This window comes from Babylonia areolata, chromosome 34 (assembly GCF_041734735.1).
Source record: "Babylonia areolata isolate BAREFJ2019XMU chromosome 34, ASM4173473v1, whole genome shotgun sequence".
Taxonomy (NCBI): Eukaryota; Metazoa; Mollusca; class Gastropoda; order Neogastropoda; family Buccinidae; genus Babylonia; species Babylonia areolata.
In genome coordinates this window covers 19,021,618-19,044,758 of record NC_134909.1, presented here as the reverse complement: position 1 = coordinate 19,044,758, position 23,141 = coordinate 19,021,618, and the positions used below count along the sequence as shown (strand labels likewise).

At 41.5% G+C, this 23,141-nt stretch overlaps 1 protein-coding gene across 1 annotated transcript; it reads left to right on the top strand.

Annotated features, from left to right (window-relative positions):
* The first annotated feature begins 777 nt into the window (after positions 1-777).
* On the top strand, positions 778-12,202 carry LOC143277516 (uncharacterized). The gene is made up of 5 exons (XM_076582384.1): positions 778-902; positions 4,164-4,424; positions 5,905-6,054; positions 8,434-8,517; positions 11,153-12,202. The coding sequence occupies exons 2-5, from the start codon at positions 4,232-4,234 to the stop codon at positions 12,061-12,063; spliced, it is 1,338 nt and encodes a 445-aa protein (XP_076438499.1). The 5' UTR covers positions 778-902; positions 4,164-4,231; the 3' UTR covers positions 12,064-12,202.
* Positions 12,203-23,141: the final 10,939 nt, after the last annotated feature.

Below are 23,141 nucleotides of genomic sequence, written 5' to 3'. Positions count from 1 at the left end.
TAAGTAGACCCAGTTACAATTATCTTGGACCATCAAAGTCAAACCAAATGTCTTTTAAAATTTTGTGATTATCGATAAGGTTCTTGAAGTTGTTGGTATTGGAAGCATACTTGATGTTAGTGGTTAGTTTATTCCAGTCGTTAGTAACCCTATAACTGAAAGCAAATTTCCTTGTGTTATTGTTATGTCTCTGTTTATAAATTTTATCAACACTGTTTCTTGTTTCCATATTAGTATCTGGCGGTGAATCAAAGAAGTGATCTTTTTTAATATCGTCTATACCATTACAGATCTTATAGGCTTGAATCAAATCTCCTCTTTTTCGTCTTGCTTTCATTGAGGGTAATTTTAGGAATTTCAGTCTTTCTTCGTAAGACAAATCCTTAATTTCATGCACCAGTTTGGTAGCACGTCTTTGCACTCTTTCAATAGTAATTGATTGACGTATTAGTCTAGGACACCAGGCAGGGAGACCATACTCCAAGAGAGGTCTTACAAGAGCTTTATAAAGTCGGAGAAAAATATCCTTATCAATAAACGAAAAAGTACGTTTAATAATACCCAGCCTTTGATTTGCCTTGTTAACAACTTGGTTAATATGTCTGTCAAACAGTAAGTCTTTATCATGGACTATTGGATTTAATTGTTCAGTGCCTAGAGATTGCTGTTATTTGTATTACAGCGCGATGTGAAATAATAATTGGTAAAATAATAGTTACGATTAAAGTGTTTCTACCCCAGAGCTTCCGTGGCTCCACAGAACCGGAAAAAGAAAGGTGACGAATAAGTTTCGGTCAGATTGGCCAACTGCGCACTGATTCTTGCCTTTTGGAGAACTGATGGCATTTCAGTTTCCATTTTCGCAGCTTTCTTTCCCCAGGATGCATTTGTGAAAGATCAAGGTGAGAAATAACACATTTATGGTTTTGTCGAATCCTTGTGGTGTGTGATCATGGTGAATAATGACACTTTTGATTGACAAAAATGAAGCGAAACTGAATGAAATTATTCATGACTAGATTATTTTTCAGAAAAAAAAGTCGCCGCATATTGCCCATTGTATCAACGAATTTTTAGTAATCAAAACAATATATTGTGGTCCTTGTTTCCGTATTTGTCACTGTTTTCATCTGAACGCATCTATATTAAACCAAGACTAAGAGTCGTATGTGCGTGCTGGGTTCAGTTTGGTTGATGATAAAAGTGAAGTAGCATCACGTTAGAATTTTGATTTACTTAAGTTCTTGATGACATGAGATTACTTTGAATTATACTTTCAGTGTTTTTATTTTTGTAGATATGTAGCCAACATTCCATTGTCAAATCATACAATTGCTTGTTAAACTGAAGGGATATGGAATAACAGGAAATATTTATAAATGGATAGAGCAGTTCTTATCTGAAAGAGTTCAGAGAGTTAGAGTGGGTAAAGAATTCTCAACTAACGAGAAAGTTTTGAGCGGAATACCCCAAGGAAGCATACTGGGACCTGTTCTATTCACCATCTTTATTAATGACCTTCCAGACATGGTGACAAGCAATTGCAAGATATTTGCAGACGATACAAAACTGTATAACATAAGTAACCACAAGGATATACTACAAAGAGACATTGACAGACTACAAGACTGGACAAGACAATGGAACCTATATTTTAATGCCGCAAAATGCAAAATCATGCATATAGGTAACAGAAATCCTGAACATGAGTATTATATGGATAGTCAAAAAAGTATAAGCATTACTAAATGTACCGAAGAAAAAGACATCGGAGTTATCTTTGACTCAAAATTTACTTTTGAGAAACATATTCATACGGCAATCAATAAAGCAAATAGTATGCTTGGAATTATTAAAAGGACCTTTACTTACCTTGATAAAGAAAATTTCCTTTGTCTATATAAAGCCTTGGTAAGACCACACTTGGAATATGGTAACACTATATGGGGATACCCAAACCGGAAAGGATTGCTAGCATCAATAGAAAGGGTGCAAAGAAGAGCTACAAAATTATTAAGTGAACTAAAAGACATGGATTATGGAGAAAGGCTGAGGCAACTGGACCTTCCATCACTGAAATATAGACGATATAGGGGAGATATGATCCAAGTATACAAAATCATATACAGTTTAGATGATCTAAGAGTGGAAGTTTCTTTGAATTTAACACTGTTGAAAAAACACGAAGCTCTAGCAAAGATATATACCCAAAACATACTCGATTAAATGCCAAAACATACACTTTTACTAACCGCGTTATAAAATGGTGGAACCCACTAACAGAACTAACCAAAACAGCACCAACTCTTAACCAATTCAAGAATCTTCTGGACGCTGATATAAATGTAAAGATAAAAAAGTATGAATATGATGATTAAATTACTCGTAGGAAAATTACCGCATGCAATGCAGACACTACTCAATGTTGACGAAAAAGAAGGGACATCAAAAAGGCCGCGAGGCCTACTTCGTCCCTATTCTATACCTATACCTATACCTACCTACCTATACCTAATAAATACAAATGCTTATCAAATGGTGGTCAGACGATGGGCTGTTCTTTAATGCACCACACACACACACACACACACACACACACACATATGACAGAACCACCGTCACAAGTATGATTATGAATGAACACAGAAAAAAAGTAAGCTCAAAACTCCTGTTATAATGTTTGCTTGGTTTTGGAAATCATACCCAGCAGACACCATCCACAACCAGTCATCAGCAAGTTGATGTTATTCATGTAATAGAAAGGAAGAAGAAGAAAACAATGTTACATTGTCTTAAAGATTTTACCAGAAAAGGCCCAGGCTGGAGCTACGTCCCCTACCTTAGTACCTATCTATATATTGCTTGGCTTCAGCAAGTCCTGAACCATGCTGCTTGTCTTGTCTTTCGTTCCTCTAAATTTGATCACATTTCTCCTCTTCTTCATGCTTTACACTGGCTCCCAGTACAAGAAAGAATTATTTACAAAGTCATCTCTCTTTGTTTCAAGTCCATTGAGGCAACTGGTCCATTATATTTTTGGATCTCATTCATCCTTACATACCCTCACACCAACTCCGCTCTTCTTCTGACACCCGTATGCTTAGGATCCCCCCTGTTCAAACCAAAATGTATGGCCAATGCACTTTTTCATACCAAGCCCCCATTCTTTGGAATCAACTTGCTCAGCCTCTCCATCACTCATCTCCACTGCAATCTTTCAAATCCAGTCTGAAGACCCATCTTTTCCCCTCCTGAATAATTCTCAACAGCTCATCCCTTTCCAGTATGAACTAAAATGATTATTAGTGAGTGAGTGAGCTGGAGAGTTTTAGAGTTTGTTGGTTGTATTTTTGATTGTGTACTATTTATGATTGTGTGCTGTGACGTGTGTGTGTGTGTGTGTGTGCTTGTGTATGTTGTGGGTGTGTTTGATGTTTGTGATGTTTGGTATCTTGTGTTCAATTTTTCCTTTTTGATATTTACATGTGTGTTCTCTTTGTAAATGTCGAGGGCTTATTTTCAAGATTAGGCATAATAAAAAAAAAAAGGGTGGCGCTGTAGTATAGCGACACACTCTCCCTGGGGAGAGCAGCCTGAATTTCACACAAAGAAATCTGTTGTGATAAAAAGAAATACAAATGTTTACAAAATACAAATACAAAATAAATGCTCATAATAATGATAAATCTATAGTATAGAGGAGAGGAATGTTTTAATGGTTTGTGATCTCCAAACTTTCACTTACTCCAAGTTTACAATTATTGAGTTCCAAGTAACACTGTAGAAGAAAAAACTTTGAATGAAAACAAAGCAGACAGAACATGGAGAGCACTTATCATGATAACATTTTGATTAGGGAAAAGATCCTTACGATTTAAAATGGCTAAATGTTTAATAAAAACATTACGCAGTTCTCGATATATCTACTATAGTGAGTATAGGTGATCTGTAACGATGAATCAGAATGAATGACATGATCATTTTCAATTTTTATCTCACCAAACAGGTTTGGTTATTTTTCTGAAGAATGCTGATACTGTGATAGATTTGGTGGGTTGTATGAAAACAGTTATGGGATTACTAGGAAACTTGGAACAATTTTTTTTTTTCTTCCTTACCCTTTGGTCAGGTTGTTGATCAGTACAATTTTTCCTTTTTGACAGGTTGCTGATCAATACAGGGGCTGATAACTTCAAGACAAAAACCAAAGAGCTGCCACCTGACTGCCACCATGTCGTCGTGTGCCATTTGCCTGGAGCCAGAGATGAACTCCCCGGCAGCCTGTGTGCCTTGTGGGCACACGTTCTGCCTGGCCTGCATCACACAGTGGACACGTTCCCCGCCCCGCTTTGGGCTGAGCCTGTGCCCCCAGTGCCGTGCCCCTGTGAGGGAGGTGCAGAAGTTGTTCATCACTGATTGGCCAGGTGGGTGATGGTGATGATTATGTAATGTTCATCACTAACTGGCGTGGTGGGTGATGGTGATAATTATGTAATGTTCATCACTGATTGTTGAGGTGGGTGATGATGGTAATTACATGGTGTTCATCACTGATTGGCTAGGTGGGTGATGGTGATGATTATGTAATGTTCATCACTGATTGGCCAGGTGGGTGATGATGATGATTATATGATGTTCATCACTGATTGGCCAGGTGGGTGATGATAATTACATGATGTTCATCACTGATTGTCCAGGTGGGTGATGGTGATGATTACATGATGTTCATCACTGATTGGCCAGGTGGGTGATGATGATGATTACATGATGTTCATCACTGATTGGCAAGGTGGGTGATGATGATAATTACATGATGTTCATCACTGATTGGCCAGGTGGGTAATGATGATGATTACATGATGTTCATCACTGATTGGCCAGGTGGGTGATGATGATAATTACATGATGTTCATCACTGATTGGCCAGGTGGGTGATGATGATGATTACATGATGTTCATCACTGATTGGCCAGGTGGGTAATGATGATGATTACATGATGTTCATCACTGATTGGCCAGATGGGTGATGATGATAATTACATGATGTTCATCACTGATTGGCCAGGTACGTGAGAGTGCTGATGATTACATGATTTTCATCACTGATTGGCCAGGTGGGTGATGATGATAATTACATGATGTTCATCACTGATTGGCCAGATGGGTGATGATGATGATTACATGATGTTCATCACTGATTGGCCAGGTGGGTGATGATGATAATTACATGATGTTCATCACTGATTGGCCAGGCACGTGAGAGTGCTGATGATTACATGATGTTCATCACTGATTTTCCAGGTGGGTGATGATGATGATTACATGATGTTCTTCACTGATTGGCCAGATGGGTGAGGGTGTTGATGATGATGATTATATGATGTTTATCACTGATTGGCCAGATGGGTGATGATGATGATTACATGATGTTCTTCACCGACTGGCCAGATGGGTGATGGTACTGAAGATATTGATACATGTTGTTCATCACTGATCAGCTAGGTGGGTGAGGGTGCTGATGATGTTGGTACATGTTGTTATCATTTTGTATTATATGTATGATACTTTTTGTGTAGTCTGTGATGCTTGTGTGTCTGGGTGAATAATAAATGTTGTTTTTTTTTTCCTTTGTTTTGTGTTTTTTCTCATCATTTTAGTGTTTAAATGCATGTTGATGTTGTTTTTTTTTAGATCGTACAGCGCAACTGAGCTTGTTCTACATGGAAAGGTGCTCTATAGATTACATGATGATGATGGTGATTATCATTATTATTAATATTATGTTTATTGTTGTTGTTATCATTACTGTTATTGTTATCATCATCACCATCATCATTATTGTCATTTCAGTATGGGGCACAGGGGTACAGGACAAAGTGTGTGTGTGTGTGTGTGTGTTTTCAGTGTCAGGCACCAGCAGCGGGGGTGTAGGGGTAGGGGGGGGTCCTCCGGCGCTGACCCAGCTGTCGGCATGGCAGCAGTTCCACCAGCTGATGATCCTCCTGGTGCACTTTGCCTCCATCCCCGCCCACTCCCTGGCTCGCTACGGTCCAGGTGAGCTCTGCGAGGCCACCGTCATCTGCTGGAGGTGGTGGTGGTGGTGGTGTGCCAGACAGTCACGTCAAGCAGCATGCAGTGTGAACCAGATTGTGCAGGGTTTGGTCAGAAAATTCAAAAGCTCAGGACATGTTCTAGCTGGAGGAAAATGATTTGGACATTTAGGATATAGATAGATATATAGATAGATAGATGGATGGATAGATGGAGATAGATAGATGGATGGATAGATGGATGGACAAATTATCCAGATGCTTTGGAAAAATCACTTTAATCAGATTTGAATGTTTCAGACTTAGGAAAATTGTAAAACTTTCCGAGTGAAAAGATTGAAGCGGTGATTAGTTTTTATGGTACTTTTATGAAAACCCTTGACTTGAAGTAGATGCTAACGTGGTGATATGGCCTCCAAGCACTACAGTTTGATTTGAGCTGTTCGGGTACACTTTCATTTGAAAAAACTAGAACAAAAATAGCCAACAATGTGGATGATTGCTGGCATGTTTTACAGAACTGATACAAATCAATTACACTTCTTGCTTTTTTCAAAACTAGAACAAAAATAGCCAACAATGTGGATGATTGCTGGCATGTTTTACAGAACTGATACAAATCAATTACGCGTCTTGCTTTTTTCAAAGTGACATCTTGTGACTTGAAAGATTTGCAGACGGGCGCAATAGCCGAGTGGTTAAAGCGTTGGACTGTCAATCTGAGGGTCCCGGGTTCGAATCTCGATGAGGGCACCTGGTGGGTAAAGGGTGGAGATTTTTACGATCTCCAAGGTCAACATATGTGCAGACCTGCTAGTGCCTGAACCCCCTTCGTGTGTATATGCAAGCAGAAGATCGAATACGCACGTTAAAGATCCTGTAATCCATGTCAGCGTTCGGTGGGTTATGGAAACAAGAACATACCCAGCATGCACACCCCCGAAAACGGAGTATGGCGGGGTAAAAACGGTCATACACGTAAAAGCCCACTCGTGTGCATACGAGTGAACGTAGGAGTTGCAGCCCACAAACGCAGAAGAAGAAGAAGAAAGATTTGCAAATGAGTCTCACTTTACCGGCTTGGTCAGTTGGTATGGATAATGACTATTAGAGAGTGAGTGAGTTTTGATAGTTTCAGAATTTGTCAGTTGTATTTTTGATTGTGTGGTATTTATGATTATGTGCTGTGACTTGTATGTGTGCGTGCACATGTGCTTGTGTGTATTGTGTGTGTGTTGTGGGGGGGGGGGGGGGGGGAATAATTTTTGATGTTTGGTATCTTGAGTTCAATTTTTCCTTTTGATATTTACATGTGTTGTATTTGTAAACGCCTAGGGCATATTTTCATGATTAGGCGTAAATGCTCATAATACTACTACTAATAATAATGATAATAATAATATGGATTTGGCTTGACATGCTGTGGTCCAGACTGTCGAACACAAGTGACCGTTTGTGCTGGTATGTGACCACAGAAAAGTCTTGGTTTTACTTGACTTCCACATGTCCATAGCAGTCAGAAGCAGCTCTTGAAAAAATGAGCATATGTTGTCAAGGCAACACACCAAAGTGATAGAGTTCATGGTGATGTAGTTGATGGTGACGACGACCAGAGTGATGGCGTTGATGGTGACAACGACCAGAGTGATGGAGTTGATGGTGACGACGACCAGAGTGATGGAGTTGATGGTGACAACGACCAGAGTGATGGAGTTGATGGTGACAACGATCAGAGTGATGGCGTTGATGGTGACAGCGATCAAAGTGATGGAGTTGATGGTGACGACCAAAGTGATGGCGTTGATGGTGACAACGATCAGAGTGATGGCGTTGATGGTGACAACGATCAAAGTGATGGAGTTGATGGTGACAACGATCAAAGTGATGGCGTTGATGGTGACGATCAAAGTGATGGCGTTGATGGTGACAGCGATCAAAGTGATGGCGTTGATGGTGACAACAATCAAAGTGATAGAGTTGATGGTGATGATCAAAGTGATGTAGTTGATGGTGACGATGATCAAAGTGATGTAGTTGATGGTGACGATCAAAGTGATGGCGTTCATGGTGACGAAGATCAAAGTGATGGCGTTGATGGTGACAACGATCAAGTGACGATCAAAGTGATGGCGTTGATGGTGACAATCAAAGTGATGGTGTTGATGGTGACGACCAAAGTGATAGAGTTGATGGTGATGATCAAAGTGATGTAGTTGATGGTGACGATGATCAAAGTGATGTAGTTGATGGTGACGATCAAAGTGATGGCGTTGATGGTGACAGCAATCAGAGTGATGGCGTTGATGGTGACAACGATCAAAGTGATGGCGTTGATGGTGACGACCAAAGTGATGGAGTTAACTGTTATCTTTTCTTCCTGCAGAGCTGGCAAGGCAGCTGACAGTGTGGCTGAACCAGCAGGCGGATCGACTCGTGGCCCTGCGAGCTACACTTATACGCTGTGCAGGTAAGACTGTGTGTGTGTGTGTGTGTGTGTGTGTGTGTGTGTGTGAATGTGTGTGTGTGTTTGTGTATATATGCTCTCTGTGTGTGTGTGTGCTGTGCTGTGTGAATGATATCATGGAGTGCTGGTCTGTAGGTAACATGTCCACATAGGAGGTGAGAGAATCTGATTGCACAGGATGGAATCCCACTCGCACCAGTAGTTCCTCCCCATCTGCTGGAACCTGAGTGGTGGTCTGGACGCCAGTTCTTCGGATGAAATGGTAAACTGAGGCCCCCGTCTGTAGCAAGCACTTAGCGCACGTAAAAGAGCCCACGACAACACAAGGGTTGACCCTGGCAGTCTTGGGAATGGTTAGCTTTTGCTAGTTTCAGCCTGCTGTTTAAAGGTAATGGCTGATAAAAGAACATGAAGCCTTTCTGAGACCCAAGCATTGAACGATTTGACAGTGTGTGTGTGTGTGTGTGTGTGTGTTCAAATAAATCTGGCATACTTGTAGTATATCTTTTCAAATGTTCTTATTGTCTGTTGTGAGTCATGAGTTGATGTTTATGCATGTTTGTTCAGTACCATGATTTAAATATTATGTGTTCATGAGTTATAATGCTTAATTCGTGGCATTGTTTCTTATTCAGGAATCTTTATCTTAATGTACCAATTACTTTAGAACCTATTTCTTTTACCGCATGTTGCATTTATTTAAATACTGAACCTGCCATTTAATAATTTACAATGATTTTATAGAAGCATTTCTTGTTCTGATATAGTGTTTCTTAATATTCATGCTATTTTACAAAGTGTGTGTGTCTGTGTGTGTGTCTGTGTCTGTGTGTGTGTCTGTGTCTGTGTGGAGGGTAAGGGGACTTGGGTGTGTGTGTGGGAAATGTGCCCGCTGTGTTGTGTTACTTGCTTGTGTGTATTCAGCTTTATGCATTGCTGTTTTATCTTTTGTTGAACATTTGTCATGCTGCGAGTGTGTTGGACTTGGCTGTTGGCTGAGATATTGTGATGAGTGAGTGATGGAGCCTGATGATGCACAGTTTGATTTCCAAATGGATGAATAAAGATGTATTGCATTGTATTAACTCTCTCCGGACGAAGGAGTGCATGAGCATTCCTACATAAAATGTATTTGGTTTCAGACGACGGAATGGAATAGCATTTTCAAGAAATAAAAATCCATCACACGCTGTACACGTGATTTTGTGATTAGCCAAGCAGAGCGCGCTATTCTGGGTCACTCCACAATCAGATGGTATGATTGGTCAGCCTGCCATGTGTGGCCTGTCTCGCACACACGCTGACAAAGTCACTGACCGGTCGTCTGCTCGCGTGCCAGCCTGTTAGCAAAGCGGGCTCTTCTCAAAATGTTGTGAAGCGAACAAGGCAGCGACGGCAACGTTTTAGGGTTGCTGAAGTACTTGAAATGCTACAAACTGAAGGGTTGGACAATGAAGAGGTGGATGATGGCGAGAAGAAGAAAGCAAATTTAATGCAGAAAGCGAGCATGGGTATGGTGATTCGGGGTGAAAAATTGGCAGTATTTTCTACATATGGCAAAACTGTAAAAATAAGATGAGAAATTTGATTTTTTTTTTTACATGTAATAGCTCAACACGTAATAAACCAGTTCTGAAAGTTTCATTGTCTTACACTGTATTTTGTATTTTTTGTAATTTTTTTCCAAACCCATACAAATGGGCCGTCTGTGGGGAAAAGCAAGGGGGAAAAACTTGTCGTCCCGAGTGAGTTAAGGGTGTCATCTATAGCTTGTTCAGCTCCTCTCCACATCCACAGCAGAAGGTTGGAGGCCAGGCTTGTCATGGTGATGGATGGTTGATGGCTGTGTTTCAGTGGTGTGTCAGATTTTTTCTGAATTTATTGTTATTATTCTTTTTTTTTTATTGGCCATATCAACATGCTGAAAGCTGACAATGCCGAGCAGGTCTGTTATGATGATGGTGTTTGGGGGTGGGGGTGGTGGTGGTGGTGGCTTGTTTCAGTGATGTGTCTGATTGAGGACACAGACAAAACCCCCCCAAAAAAATAAACAAATAAAAAAAAACCCAGTCATACCAGCATTCTGGAAACTGACAACTTCAGAGCAGATCTGTCATGATGATGATGATGGTGTTTGGGGGTGGGGGTGGTGGTGGTGGTGGCTTGTTTCAGTGATGTGTTTGATTTCTTTGTCATTAATTTTTTTAAATTTTATCGACCATACCAGCATGCTGAAAGTTAACGATGCAGAGCAGGTCTGTCATGATGATGGTGGGTGGTGGTGGTGGTGTGTTCCAGTGATGTGTCTGATTTTTTAAATTATTAGTTTAGTTTTTTTTTATCGGGCATACCAGCATGCTGAAAGCTGACGATGCAGAATAGGTTTGTTACAACTTGGGTGGTGGTGGCATGTTTCCAGTGATGTGTCTGAAAAAAAAAATCTCCCCCCCCAAAAAAAGAGTCATACCAGCATTCTGAAAGCTGCCGATGTAGAGCAGGTTTGTCATGATGGTGGTCGTGTGTGTCAGTAATGTGTCTGATTTAGAATTAAAAAAAAAATGTATCAGTCATACCAGCATGCTGAAAGGTGACGATGCAGAGCAGGTCTGTCATGATGACGGTGTTGGTGTGTTTCCAGCGACGTGTGGGCGGGAGTGGCGCGACCTGGGGCTGCAGGGCCAGTGCCTGGTGGGGGCGGCGGTGCTGCTGGTGGGACTGCTCCTGGTGCAGGACCTGCAGGCGGCTGATGGGATCCACCGAGGGGTGGTGCTGCCCGTGCTGCTGCTGCTGCTCCACATGTTGCACCAGCTGCTCTTCGCCGCCGCCTACCTCCTGTGGCGCCCTCTGGCCTGCCTGCTGGCCTGTGGGCTGGAGGTGGGGGTGGCCGGGCTGGACGTGGCCGGGGTGGTGGCCTGGGCGGTGCTGTGCGTGCTGTGGGACGCGCTGTGCGTGCCCTGGCTGCTGCTGTGCCTGGCTGCCCGCCTGCTGGGCTGGGGGCTGGGGGTGCTGGCTGGCCTGGTGCGCCTGGTCATGTTCCTCCTGCTGCTTGCCCTGTCCCTGGGGCTGCCCGCCCTCCTCGCCACTGCCCCTGGTCCCCGCAACAACGACAACAACCACCCCCACCACCACCTCCAGCTGCCAGAAGTGCTGCATGCTGGGGTGGAGTGGCTGCGACAGGCGGCGCTCCGACTCACCCAGCAGGCCGCCCACCCCCAGCCCGACAACGCACCACCACCGCAACAACAACCAGCACCGCATCCGCCAAGGGTGGGGCACTTCAACATCCTGCGCGAGTTCATGAGACTGCTGTCGGAGGAGCTGAGGAACGTGGGGCAGGAGGAAGGCGAAGAGGGGGAGGAGAGGAGGAGGAGGAGGAGGAACCCCGGTGAGGACGGTGTGGAGGAGGTGGGGGAAGAAGCTCCCGCTCAGGACGGGGGAGACGTGCAGCAGGTGGATGGAGGAGGAGGAGGAGGGGGAGGACAAGGTCAGGGTCTGTCCCTGTCGGCGTCGTCTTCCCTTCACGGCAGGGAGACCTTGGAGGTTTGGTAGAGAGAGCTCGGTGTGCAGACTTTGGGGAAAAGGAAGGTTGTTAGGATTGTTTTTGCCGGGAGTGGGTTGTGAGTATGGCTGGCCTTAAGAAAGAGGAAGGTTGCGGACTTGTTTTGCTGGGGGGTAGGATTGTTTTGGGTGGGGGTGGGTTGTCAGTGTGGGTGGCCTTTCGAAAGAGGGTGGTGGTAGTGTTGTTTTGCTGGGAGGTAGGACTGTTTTGCTGGGGGGTAGGACTGTTTTGGGTGGGGGTGGGTTGTCAGTGTGGGTGGCCTTTCGAAAGAGGGTGGTGGTAGTGTTGTTTTGCTGGGGGGTAGGACTGTTTTGCTGGGGGGTAGTGTTGTTTTGCTGGGGGGGGGGGGGGGGGTAGGATTGTTTTGCTGCTGGGGGGTAGTGTTGTTTTGCTGGGGTGGGGGGGAGGTCTGGGGGGGGTTGGACTGCTTTGCTGCTGGGGGGTAAGACTGTTTTGCTGGGGGTGGGGGAGGACTGTTTTGCTGGGGTAGGACTGATTTGCTCGCAGTGGGTGGGGGTCTTGGGAGGTGGGGGTGGGCGGTAGGACTGTTTTGCTGGGTGTAGGTTTATTTTGCTGGATGATATGGTAGGATTTTTTTACTGGGTGGTAGGATCATTTTGCTAGGTGGTAAGGTTGTTTTGCTGGGGGGTGGTAGGGTTGTTTTGCTAGGTGGTAGGATTATTTTTGCTAGGGGTGGTATGGTAGGATTATTTGGCTAGGGGTGGTTTGGTATGATTATTTTGCAAGGTGGTGGGATTACTTTGCTAGGGGTAGTATGGTAGTATTATTTTGCTTGGTGGTAGGATTTGTTTTGCTGGGGGATGGTAGGATTGATCTGCTGGGTGGTAGGATTATTTTGCTAGATGGTTGGGTTGTTTTACTGGATGGTAGGATTATTTTGCTGGGGTTGTAGGATTGTTTTGCTGGATGGTAGGATTATTTTGCTGGGGTTGTAGGATTGTTTTGCTGGATGGTAGGATTATTTTGCTGGGGTTGTAGGATTGTTTTGCTGGATGGTAGGATTATTTTACTGGGGTTGTAGGATAGTTTTGCTGGGTTGTAGGATTTTTGTTGTTGTTGGGTGGTAGGTTTATTTTACTTTTTACAGTAGGATTGTTTTATTGGCTGGTAGGATCATTTTGCAAGGTGGTAAGGTGGTTTTGCTGGATGATGGCAGGATTGTTTTGCTGGAGGATGGTAGGATTCTTTAGCTAGGTGGTAGGATTCTTTTGCTAGGGGTGGTATGGTAGGATTATTTTGCTAGGTGGTGGGATTGTTTTGCTAGGGAGTGGTAGGGTTGTTTTGCTGGGTGGTAGATCTGTTTTGCTAGGGGTCTGTAGGGGTGGGGGGGTGGGGTGGCGGGGGTTGTCAGGTTGTTTCGCTAGGGGGTGGGTTATGAGTATGGCTGGCCACACTTCACACACACAACACAGAGTTGGGGGGGGGGGGGCCCACACTGTTGGTTCACAATGGCTGCTGCTGCTGCTGCTGCTGCAGCTTGTGTGTTGATGGCAGAAGAGAGTCTTCCTCAGAGATTGCTTGTCTTGTGTTCCTTTGTCGTGTCTCTTCCTGTGGGTCTGTTCTGTGCTGCCCCTTTCTCCTGTGTGTGGGCGTTGTCCCGTCGTGCTAGAAACCTGGTCCCGAAGAAAGGTAGATGACCGTGCGAAAATGATTTAACAGCAGGTTATTGATTTTGCAACTCTCACACACACTCTTCCTCTTGCAATACATGTTTGCAGTTCTGTATGAATTGCGGAGTGAAGTTTTTCTCGGTGTTGTGGAACCGTTGTTGCCCTTAGTTTTTAAAAGAAAGAGATGCAGATGCGACAGTTAAGATTTGATATTAAAACTCTGTTTAATTCTGCTGGCATGAAGTATTACTATGTTTACCAGAAAATATTGAATGGTGGTTTTATGCATGCGAGCACATACACACACACACACACACACACACACACACACACACACACATGCAAACACAAACACACAACCACACCCTCTCTGTCTCTCTCTTTCACTCTTTTACACTCTTACACACATGCATACTTACAGAGACTGATCTTCATGTCACACTAGAACTAGAAACAACACAAGGCCTGCATTTATTTACATACATGTCCATACCCATAGGCATTCTCACTTATGGATGTGTTAAAATGCATTGGACTAACTGAAAAATCCCTTTGAGTGAAAAAGTGTTATATTAAGGAACAAATCAAGTTTAATGTCTAAAAAATCACACTTTGAGGAAAGTTGCTAAAAACATGAATGATACGTGAGTTTGAGTGAAAAAAAAAAAAGAAGGTTAAACTCAGGATTATGTTAACCTGTTTGAAGAAAGCCTGAACCCGAGAAACAAACAGAGCATACATAGAACAGTTTGATGGTAAAAGCTGTCTCGCACAAACTAAGAATAAAATTGAAGTGTGTGAGCTGTCTCACCCAAAACTGTTAGTTCTTCTATTTGAAGCCAATAAAGAGTCTTGAAGAAACATTTGAACTATCTCAACCCTCAGTGCCCTACACTTTTCTCTTCCCTGTTTTCAGGGACAGGCACACAGACAGTTTCGATGTTGTGTTTTTGTATTTTTTTTGTTTGTTTATTAGGTGACTCCTTGTGTTTTGATTTTCGAATGACGTGACGCTGTTTACTTTTGAAGACTCGTAACGAGCGTGACGCACCAAAACACAAAGAGTGTTTTCGTTCTCTCCGGGAACAAAACAGCCAGGGGGGAGGGGGAGTGGAGGGGGCCCTGTGGCTGAATGGGTCAGGCCTTGGACCTTTGATCTGGTGTTCACGAGTGATCAGGGTTCAAAGCCCCATGCTGTTGTATCCTTGTGGGGAAAGGCACTTTACTCTGATTTATCGCCGTCCAGCCAGGTGGGAATGGAGGTAAAAAAAATAAATAACCACGCGTAGGCACCCAGCGAAAATCCGATCCCCAACAGAGAAAGGAAAGACAGGATCGACTTAGAGGTAGAAATGTAAGAATAATATACAGACAAGCCACATGCAGCAAAATAAGGCCAAATGAACACGCTTAATAGCCAAAAAAAGCGTAAGACGAGACAGAGCGAAAACCTGACAAGATGGCGTGGAGAGCCTTGGCCAAAGGAATGATTCAGCGCTTATAGCTTTTAGAGGCGTTTGATTGGCTAAGAGCGGACCGGGCAAGAAGGGGCGTCTTTTCACTGTTAGCCACGCGAAATTTGGCCAAGCAGAGCAAACCGATAGGCCTAGTTTGCATCAGTTTGACATGGTAAGTATATGTATCACCAAACATGGAGTATAATACAAACTCCTCCTTTTGGTTGGGGAAGGTTAAAACAGTGGAAGGAGAGGATTGGGCCTGGCCTTATTCTGTGCAGACACTGGATATGAAATGGCTGCACCGATTTCCTGCTACAGGACCTTTGACCTTTAACCTTACGAACAGCAGAGAATGCAGTCTTGGAGGAGGGACGCAAAAAGAACAAGTGAAAATTCCTTTCACTTGCAGTATTTTGAATCCCTTAGCCTCCGCAGTCCCTTAGCTTCCGATAAAAAGAACTTGATCAGGGCTTCAGAACAAGAAAGCGAACAAACAAGAATAAAAAATAAAATAAAAAAGTATTGAAGCCAAAGGCAAGAAGTTTGAAACAGTGAGGGTAAAACTTACAGGGATTAGTCTTAAAATAAAGAGTGCGTACGTTTCAGAGGAGCTTGCTGTTGTTTGGTTTGATTGAATTTTCTGAATCTAACCCAGTGTGTGATTTGGCTTCCAGGCACTTTAACCTAACTGAATTACTGCTACAAATGTACTTTATTTTGTTTGATTACTGTTGATACATTGGCATACTTGGCAAGCATGGTGACACTGAATTTTGAAAATATCTCAAACCAGTGTTGAACACACACACACACACACACACACACATGCACACATGTATACACTTTTTTGTGAATGACTTATTACATTGTATAAAAAGTCATGTTTATTTTTATAGTTTGCTTTTATTCAATTAGTTATTTTATTTTATTTTATTTTTACCAGAACATCACATATCATCATCTATTTGAAAATTCAGAGACTGACTGAGACCATTTATGGTTCTTCAAGTATGCAAGCTGTTCAGTATTAGTAGTATTGATGTGATGTTATTAGTGACCAAATTGATTTTGTAATTTTTTTAATTTAATTTTTTTTTTTTTTTCTCGTTCCGACTGTTAGTGTTACTATTATAGTCATGTGAATTTTCCATATTAGGTGGTTTAATCTTAGGCTGGTAGACATTTGACAGTGTCAGCAACAACCCTACTGTGTAGCATGCTTACTGCTTGTGACCCACGATGGAGTCTCCCGTCAGTCCGACTTATCTGTCGGTGTGTGTCCTCATATGGGAGAAGAGGCCGATTCTGGATGCGCAGCACTTCCCACAGGTGTTGGAAGGGAAAACGTCTCCAGAAGTTGAGCCCTGCTTCCTTCGCTCACGCTTCTCCTTAATGGCCAGTGTTCTCTTGTTCTCACAAACAAGAGAATGTTGTGACCCGTACATGCATGTTAAATAGGTGAATAGCAGTCAGGGTTTTTGTTTTTGTCTCAGCTTGGGTGAGAAACAATGTAGCAAAGCAATGCATCGCTTGATGCCATTTGTCAGAGAGCTTTTTGTTGTTGTTGTTTTTTTTTTTTTGGTCTTGTTTTGGCCATTGCACCAAAGGTGTCAACTTTGTCATTGTCAACAGTTTTATTATACCTACAATGCACACAGTGTGTAGAGCATGTCCAGTTGAGCCAGTGAAGTGAAGCGCACTACAAAGTTCACAGGTGCTTTCGCACTGTCGCTGCACTCAGGGCATGATCCTGATCCTTGATTTATAGCAGTGAATTGTGATGATCAATGTTGATCATATATCCTGAATGCTGGATGACAATGTTGATGATGGATGGCTGATGCAAACCTTTTTGTTGTTGTTGTTGTTGTTGTTGTCTTCTTCTTCTTCTTACTAGCAGCTTATCTGTTTCAGGTTTTTTTCTCCCCAGTTTTGTTTGTTTGTTTGATAATCAGAGGCAGTAACTGATATATTTTGGAAGATCTTGTTTGTACTGATTCAAAAGACATTTACAGTTTCTTGTGAATTCAGGGTGAGTGATGGTCGACTCTATTTTTTTTCTTTCCCCCCCTGGGGAAATTGATGTGAGAACATGGTTTGTACAAACTGACAAAGATTTATTGAAGTATGTACCACAGGCACATGATGAAATCTGAAATGAGATTGACTTAGTTGTATGATTATTAAAAAAAAAAAAAAAAAATCTCCCACAGTCCCAAACTATGTCATAGAATCAAATGGAACAAACTGAAACACGATTGGCAAGTTCTACACATGGACTGAAAGACATTGCACAAATCTTGTACTGGTTCACAGACTTGGTGACCTGGATTCCAGTCTGATGATACAGGGCAAATCCTATTGAGACTGAATGACTCCGTGTAAATCAAATGTACAGACTGAATGTGGTCTCGAAACTAAAATAGTCAGACTGAATCAGATCTAGAAAATCAAGAATTCAGACTGAAAGATGACTGGAAAATCAAATACAATATTTAATGATAACTAGAGAAATCAAACACACAGACTGAGCTGCATGAGCGAATCAAATATACGGACTGAATGACATAAATAAAATGTATAGAAGTATATAGACTGAATGATATAAGCAAATCAAGTATATAGAAGTATATAGACTGAATGACATAAGCAAACCAAATATATAGACTGAATGACATCCGGCAAATCAAGTATAAAGACTGAGGAATGTGTTGGAGACAGACACACAGAGTGACAGTGAGTGATTCAATATAGACAGAGTGATTTCTTCTTCATTCATGGGCACATCAAGGCTTAGAATGATGACAGCATTGCTGTGAACAAACTTGCCTTGTCAGATATTCTGAGTAAAGTGACAGTACTTATGCGAAAATGGAAGACATGGAATGATTTGGGAATATATGATTCAGGCATGGCATTTTCATTTTCATTTTTCATTTTCATTTTCATTTTATCACAACAGATTTCTCTGTGTGAGATTCGGGCTGCTCTCCCCAGGGAGAGCGCGTCGCTACACAACAGCGCCACCCATTTTTTTTGTATTTTTTCCTGCGTGCAGTTTTACTTGTTTTTCCTAATGAAGTGGATTTTTCTACAGAATTTTGCCAGGAACAACCCTTTTGTTGCCGTGGGTTCTTTTACGTGCGCTAAGTGCATGCTGCACACGGGATCTCGGTTTATTGTCTCATCTGAATGACTAGCGTCCAGACCACCACTCAAGGTCTAGTGGAGGGGGAGAAAATATCGGCGGCTAAGCTGTGATTCGAACCAGCACGCTCAGATTCTCTCGCTTCCTAGGCGGATGCGTTACCTGTAGGCCATCACTCCACACAATTGTCAGTTGTAAATATTGTCCACGTACAGGAGAGTTGTGTTTGGTGCCTGTCGCTGCAGACTTGAACCAGGTGATTGACGGGCGCAATAGCCGAGTGGTTAAAGCGTTGGACTGTCAACCTGAGGGTCCCGGGATCGAATCACGGTGACGGCGCCTGGTGGGTAAAGGGTGGAGATTTTTACGATCTCCCAGGTTAACATATGTGCAGACCTGCTTAGTGCCCCCTTCGTGTGTATATGCAAGCAGAAGAACAAATACACACGTTAAAGATCCTGTAATCCATGTCAGCGTTCGGTGGGTTTTAGAAACAAGAACATACCCAGCATGCACACCCCCAAAAACGGAGTATGGCTGCCTACATGGCGGGGTAAAAACGGTCGTACACGTAAAAGCCCACTCGTGTGCATATGAGTGAATGCAGAAGAAGAAGAACCAGGTGATTGTGTGGTTTCTGTGTCGCCTGGCTGCCTGCTCACAGTTACAGCTAAACTGTAGACGTTCATTCATTCAACTTCGTTTAGACTTCACGTTACAAAACATTGTTAATAACTTTAATTAGTGTTTTGAAAGCTTGAAGCTTTTATCACAGAACATGTCTGTGTCCACTTTTTATTTTGCATGCATGCACGTGGGAGCGATGATTTGTTTTTGAATGAATAGTTAGCAACTTGTCGTTGAAGAGAAAAAAAAGCACTGTTTGTTCACTGACCAGTTTCAGTTGCTTCCTGATCTCATGGCAATAACGTAACCAGAAATAGCTGTTGTTTTAAGCACAGTTTCAGGAACGGTGGATTGCTGAAGGGTCAGTAAGAAGTGGCAGTGAGTTCCTTTATTTTGGGAGCCGGCAGTTGAAGAATGGCTCATCACTGTCGCTCAGAATTTTTTTAAAGAGTGTCCAGTATAATCTGCTATATATTTTTTTAAATGCCAGCTTGATTATCATTTTGTACACAATATATTATTTTTGCTCACAGTATTGGGATTTTTTTGTTTTACATTTGCAATGCCTCATGTGATTTTTTTTTTTTTCTGTGCAAAATTGAAGTGGTTTTTCTTTTCTTTTTCTTTTTTTTTTACTTCTGTTTCCAGAGACTGGATGCTTAGTTTTTTGGGTTTTTTTGCGTCTGTTGTTTCCGTACATGTTTGAGTGAGAAATGTACGTGAGCAGAAGGGAGTCTCCAACATTTTGATGAATATTGCATTACCTTGCCATTGCACTGGGTACCTGTTTGAGGTGAAGGATGTTAATACCACTGGTTCTTGCAGCGCTGGAGTGGCTGGTTGCTGCAGTTTTGGGGTCACCCTGAATCTGAATTTTGGGCAGCACTGTTGTGTCAGACAAAACAAAAACGTTAATTTGGGTTCTTGTTAAAAGCAAAACTGCCGTTTCTGTTTACCTTTCAGTGATGAGAATGTGCTTCTGGACATTATTTATTTTATTTTATTTTTAATTTTTAAGGCATGTTCTTATTGTTGCAGGATTGATGCTCACAGCAGTTCTATTGCAAATGTATAATGAGCACAGTGTTTAGGTGTTGATTTTTTTTGAAATTCATAAATAATAATTCTTTTCTTTATTTTTCATATCAATATTATTGCAGTTGGTTTCCAATTTACCTGTCACTCTTTTTCTTTTCTTTTTTCACGGTGTGAACAAAAAGTAAGTACAGAAGACAGGACGAGTCTCACACAAGTTGTGTGTAGCGTTCACCCCCCCGAGTCTGTGCCAAGCGTGCAAACTCTTAACCAATCAGCCAGTCTTCCTCACCCAGTTGTGTTAACACTCGAGTCGCCAGCCAACCAAGCGGACCTTCACCTGCTGAGCCAGCTGGCTATTTGGCAAGCTGGCAAGCAAGCGAGCAAGCAGTCTTGTTGATTAAGGAAGTTGCCGCTGTTGTCACAGACACGCTGTCTTCCACACCTCACCACCTGCTGATTGTTTTCTCAGAGACGTGACAGACAATGACACTGAGTGTGTGCTTGAGAAACACGGCTGAGTTTTGTTTTTGGGTTGTGTGTGTGTGTGTGTGTGTGTGTATATCTATCTGTCCATATATATATATATATATATATATATAGACACTGAGTGTGTGCTTGAGAAACACGGCTGAGTTTTGGGTTGTGTGTGTGTGTATATCTATCTGTCCATATATATATATATATATATATGTGTGTGTGTGTGTGTGTGTGTATAATGTTGTTTCTTTATGTGAAATAATCAGAACATGATTGGTGTGTGTGTGTGCGTGCGTGTGTGTGTGTGTGTGAAATATGGTATCAGTGCCATGTAACATCAAATATGTTTGTGTGTGTGTACGTGAGCACAGTATACAGAACAAAATTATTAAAAAAAGAGAGAAAAAAAAAAAAACGAACAAAAAACCACCTGAAAATCAGGTTTTGTGTCAGTAGTATGTATTACCATTTTTTGCTCAGATTTCAGAAGTGAAAAAGAGAGTCCTGTGTAATCCTATTTTGACATTTCTGGCATGCGACAGTAGTGTGTCGGAGCAACCAGTGGTCATAGAAAACAGAGAAGGAAGAAGGATTAAAACTTTTTTTTTTTCCTCTTTTCTTTCAGGATCTTGACAAAAAGTTTTGACTGTGATGAAAAGAAAATCGTACTTTTTTTTTTTCCTGCTGATTTTGATCCCAGGTACACAATTTTTCAATTTTGTGTTGTAAAAAACACACAAAGATTTTGGGCATTTTAATTTCGAGTGTAAGTATATATCTCTCTCTCTATATATATATTTAAAAAAAGAAGAAGATAGAAACAGATTTTTGTGCTTGATCATTTTGAGCCGAAGTATATCCTATTGATTTTTCAAAGTGAATGATCTGATTTTTATAAACGATTAATCCGTTTTGGTCTGTATTGTATCTGCATGCAGTCAAAACCACAAAACTGTTAAAAAAAAATAAATAAATAAATAAAATAAAAATAAAAATTTCATTTTGAATTTTTTGTTGTCATTGGAAGAGGAGTTGGGGAGGCAGAGGGGGTGTGAAGTGTGTTGTGGATGTACAAGGAAATGCACACACACACACACACACACAAATGTGTGTGTGCGTGTGTGTGTGTGTGCGTACACACTTAATCACACACTCATAAAGACAAAACAAGCACATACAAACACTCCTACATTATACACATACACATTTTGTATACATGTATACACAAAAGATTTATTTATCTCTGAAGGCATACCACCTTGTTAGGCTGCATGCATGTCATTGCAACATTTGACTTGGATGACATGTCAGTCTCTAGTGAAACAGGTTTGCCTGTGTATCTTTTACGGATGCTCCATGGACATGCATGTTTGAATTTGGGACATTTTAATACATGACTTGATACTTGGACAAGTTTTGTTTATTTGCTTGGCAAATCTGTTCTGAATGTGAGCGTTAGTAGTTTGTCTTTTTAAGTACTGTAGTGGTTTGCTTATTTCAAGATCAAATCAGTCATTTGGTTACTTTGATGAATATGATTTTTTGTATTTATTGTTCTCAGGTTGTATATAATTTTCTGCCTGACAGATCCATATATGTTGTGCTCAAGATGTGTTTGGCTTCATGTTAATTTACGTGATCTCTTCACAGATGTTTTTGATTTATGTAGAGGTCAACATGGAGTGAATTGTGTAAAGGATGTTGTTTATATCTCATAGTTTTGTGGGGTTTGTTTGTGTGTGTGTGTGTGTGTGTGTGTGTAAATTCTACAGTGTAAATATTTTTAATAGTATCATTCCGTTGGGTTCTTTCTTCTTTTTTCTCTCCTTTTTTTTCTGTTGTTGTACATTGAAACATGCATGAAAGTCATAGCAAGCCAAGTATTTGTGATGTTTTGGTTTTGATGGTTTTGTTTTTCTGCATGTGTATTGTGAACAGATTGATGTAAGTGGAGTGGTTTTTCTTTCGAAATTTGCAGATCTGGTCATCTGAAATGATAGATGGTTAGTGAACTTGATCCTTTTTTTTTCCCCGCTTGCTTGTTCTAACAGAGCAAGTGGTGTGATCACCATCAGTTGATTCTGTGTGTGTGTGTGTGTGTGTGTGTGTGCAAATGAGTATGGTACATGACACTGGTGTTATGTAAAGCACAACAAGTGTTAGCAGAACCATCTTCAGAAGGTTTGATAGACACTGGTAGTGGTCATAAACATTTTACCAAAGGAAGATATTCATCATCATTCATGCAAAGGAGAAGGCAATAATAAATGTAGAAAGTCATCAATAAATGCTTCAGCAACATTTTATTTTAAAAAAATAATAATAAAAATAAAAAACACACACACAAACACAGAGAGAAACTGTCATTCATAAGTTAAAATGTATTGCAGCTTTGCTTTATTTATTGATAAATATGTTCATGCACAAAATCTTGGCTGTACCTGTAACACAGACTGCAAGCTTGTATGGATACACATGCACTCATACATGCACAGAAAATTACATGTATACATATCCATGCATGCTCACACACACACACACACACACACACACAAACCTGCACATCTACCTGTACTGTTATACAAGCATGCACATGCGTGCACACACCATTTTTTCACATTGGTGAATAGGAAGGCTGCTTCTGAAGAATAGACACAGACGTTATTTCTTCTATGCAGCTACAATCA

Excerpts from the sequence above, each read along its gene's own strand:
- LOC143277516 (XM_076582384.1), top strand. The coding sequence starts at position 4,232 with ATGTCGTCGTGTGCCATTTGCCTGGAGCCAGAGATGAACTCCCCGGCA. Across the intron at positions 6,055-8,433 it reads CCTGGCTCGCTACGGTCCAG|AGCTGGCAAGGCAGCTGACA; the intron begins GTGAGCTCTGCG and ends TTCTTCCTGCAG. Across the intron at positions 8,518-11,152 it reads TACACTTATACGCTGTGCAG|CGACGTGTGGGCGGGAGTGG; the intron begins GTAAGACTGTGT and ends GTGTGTTTCCAG.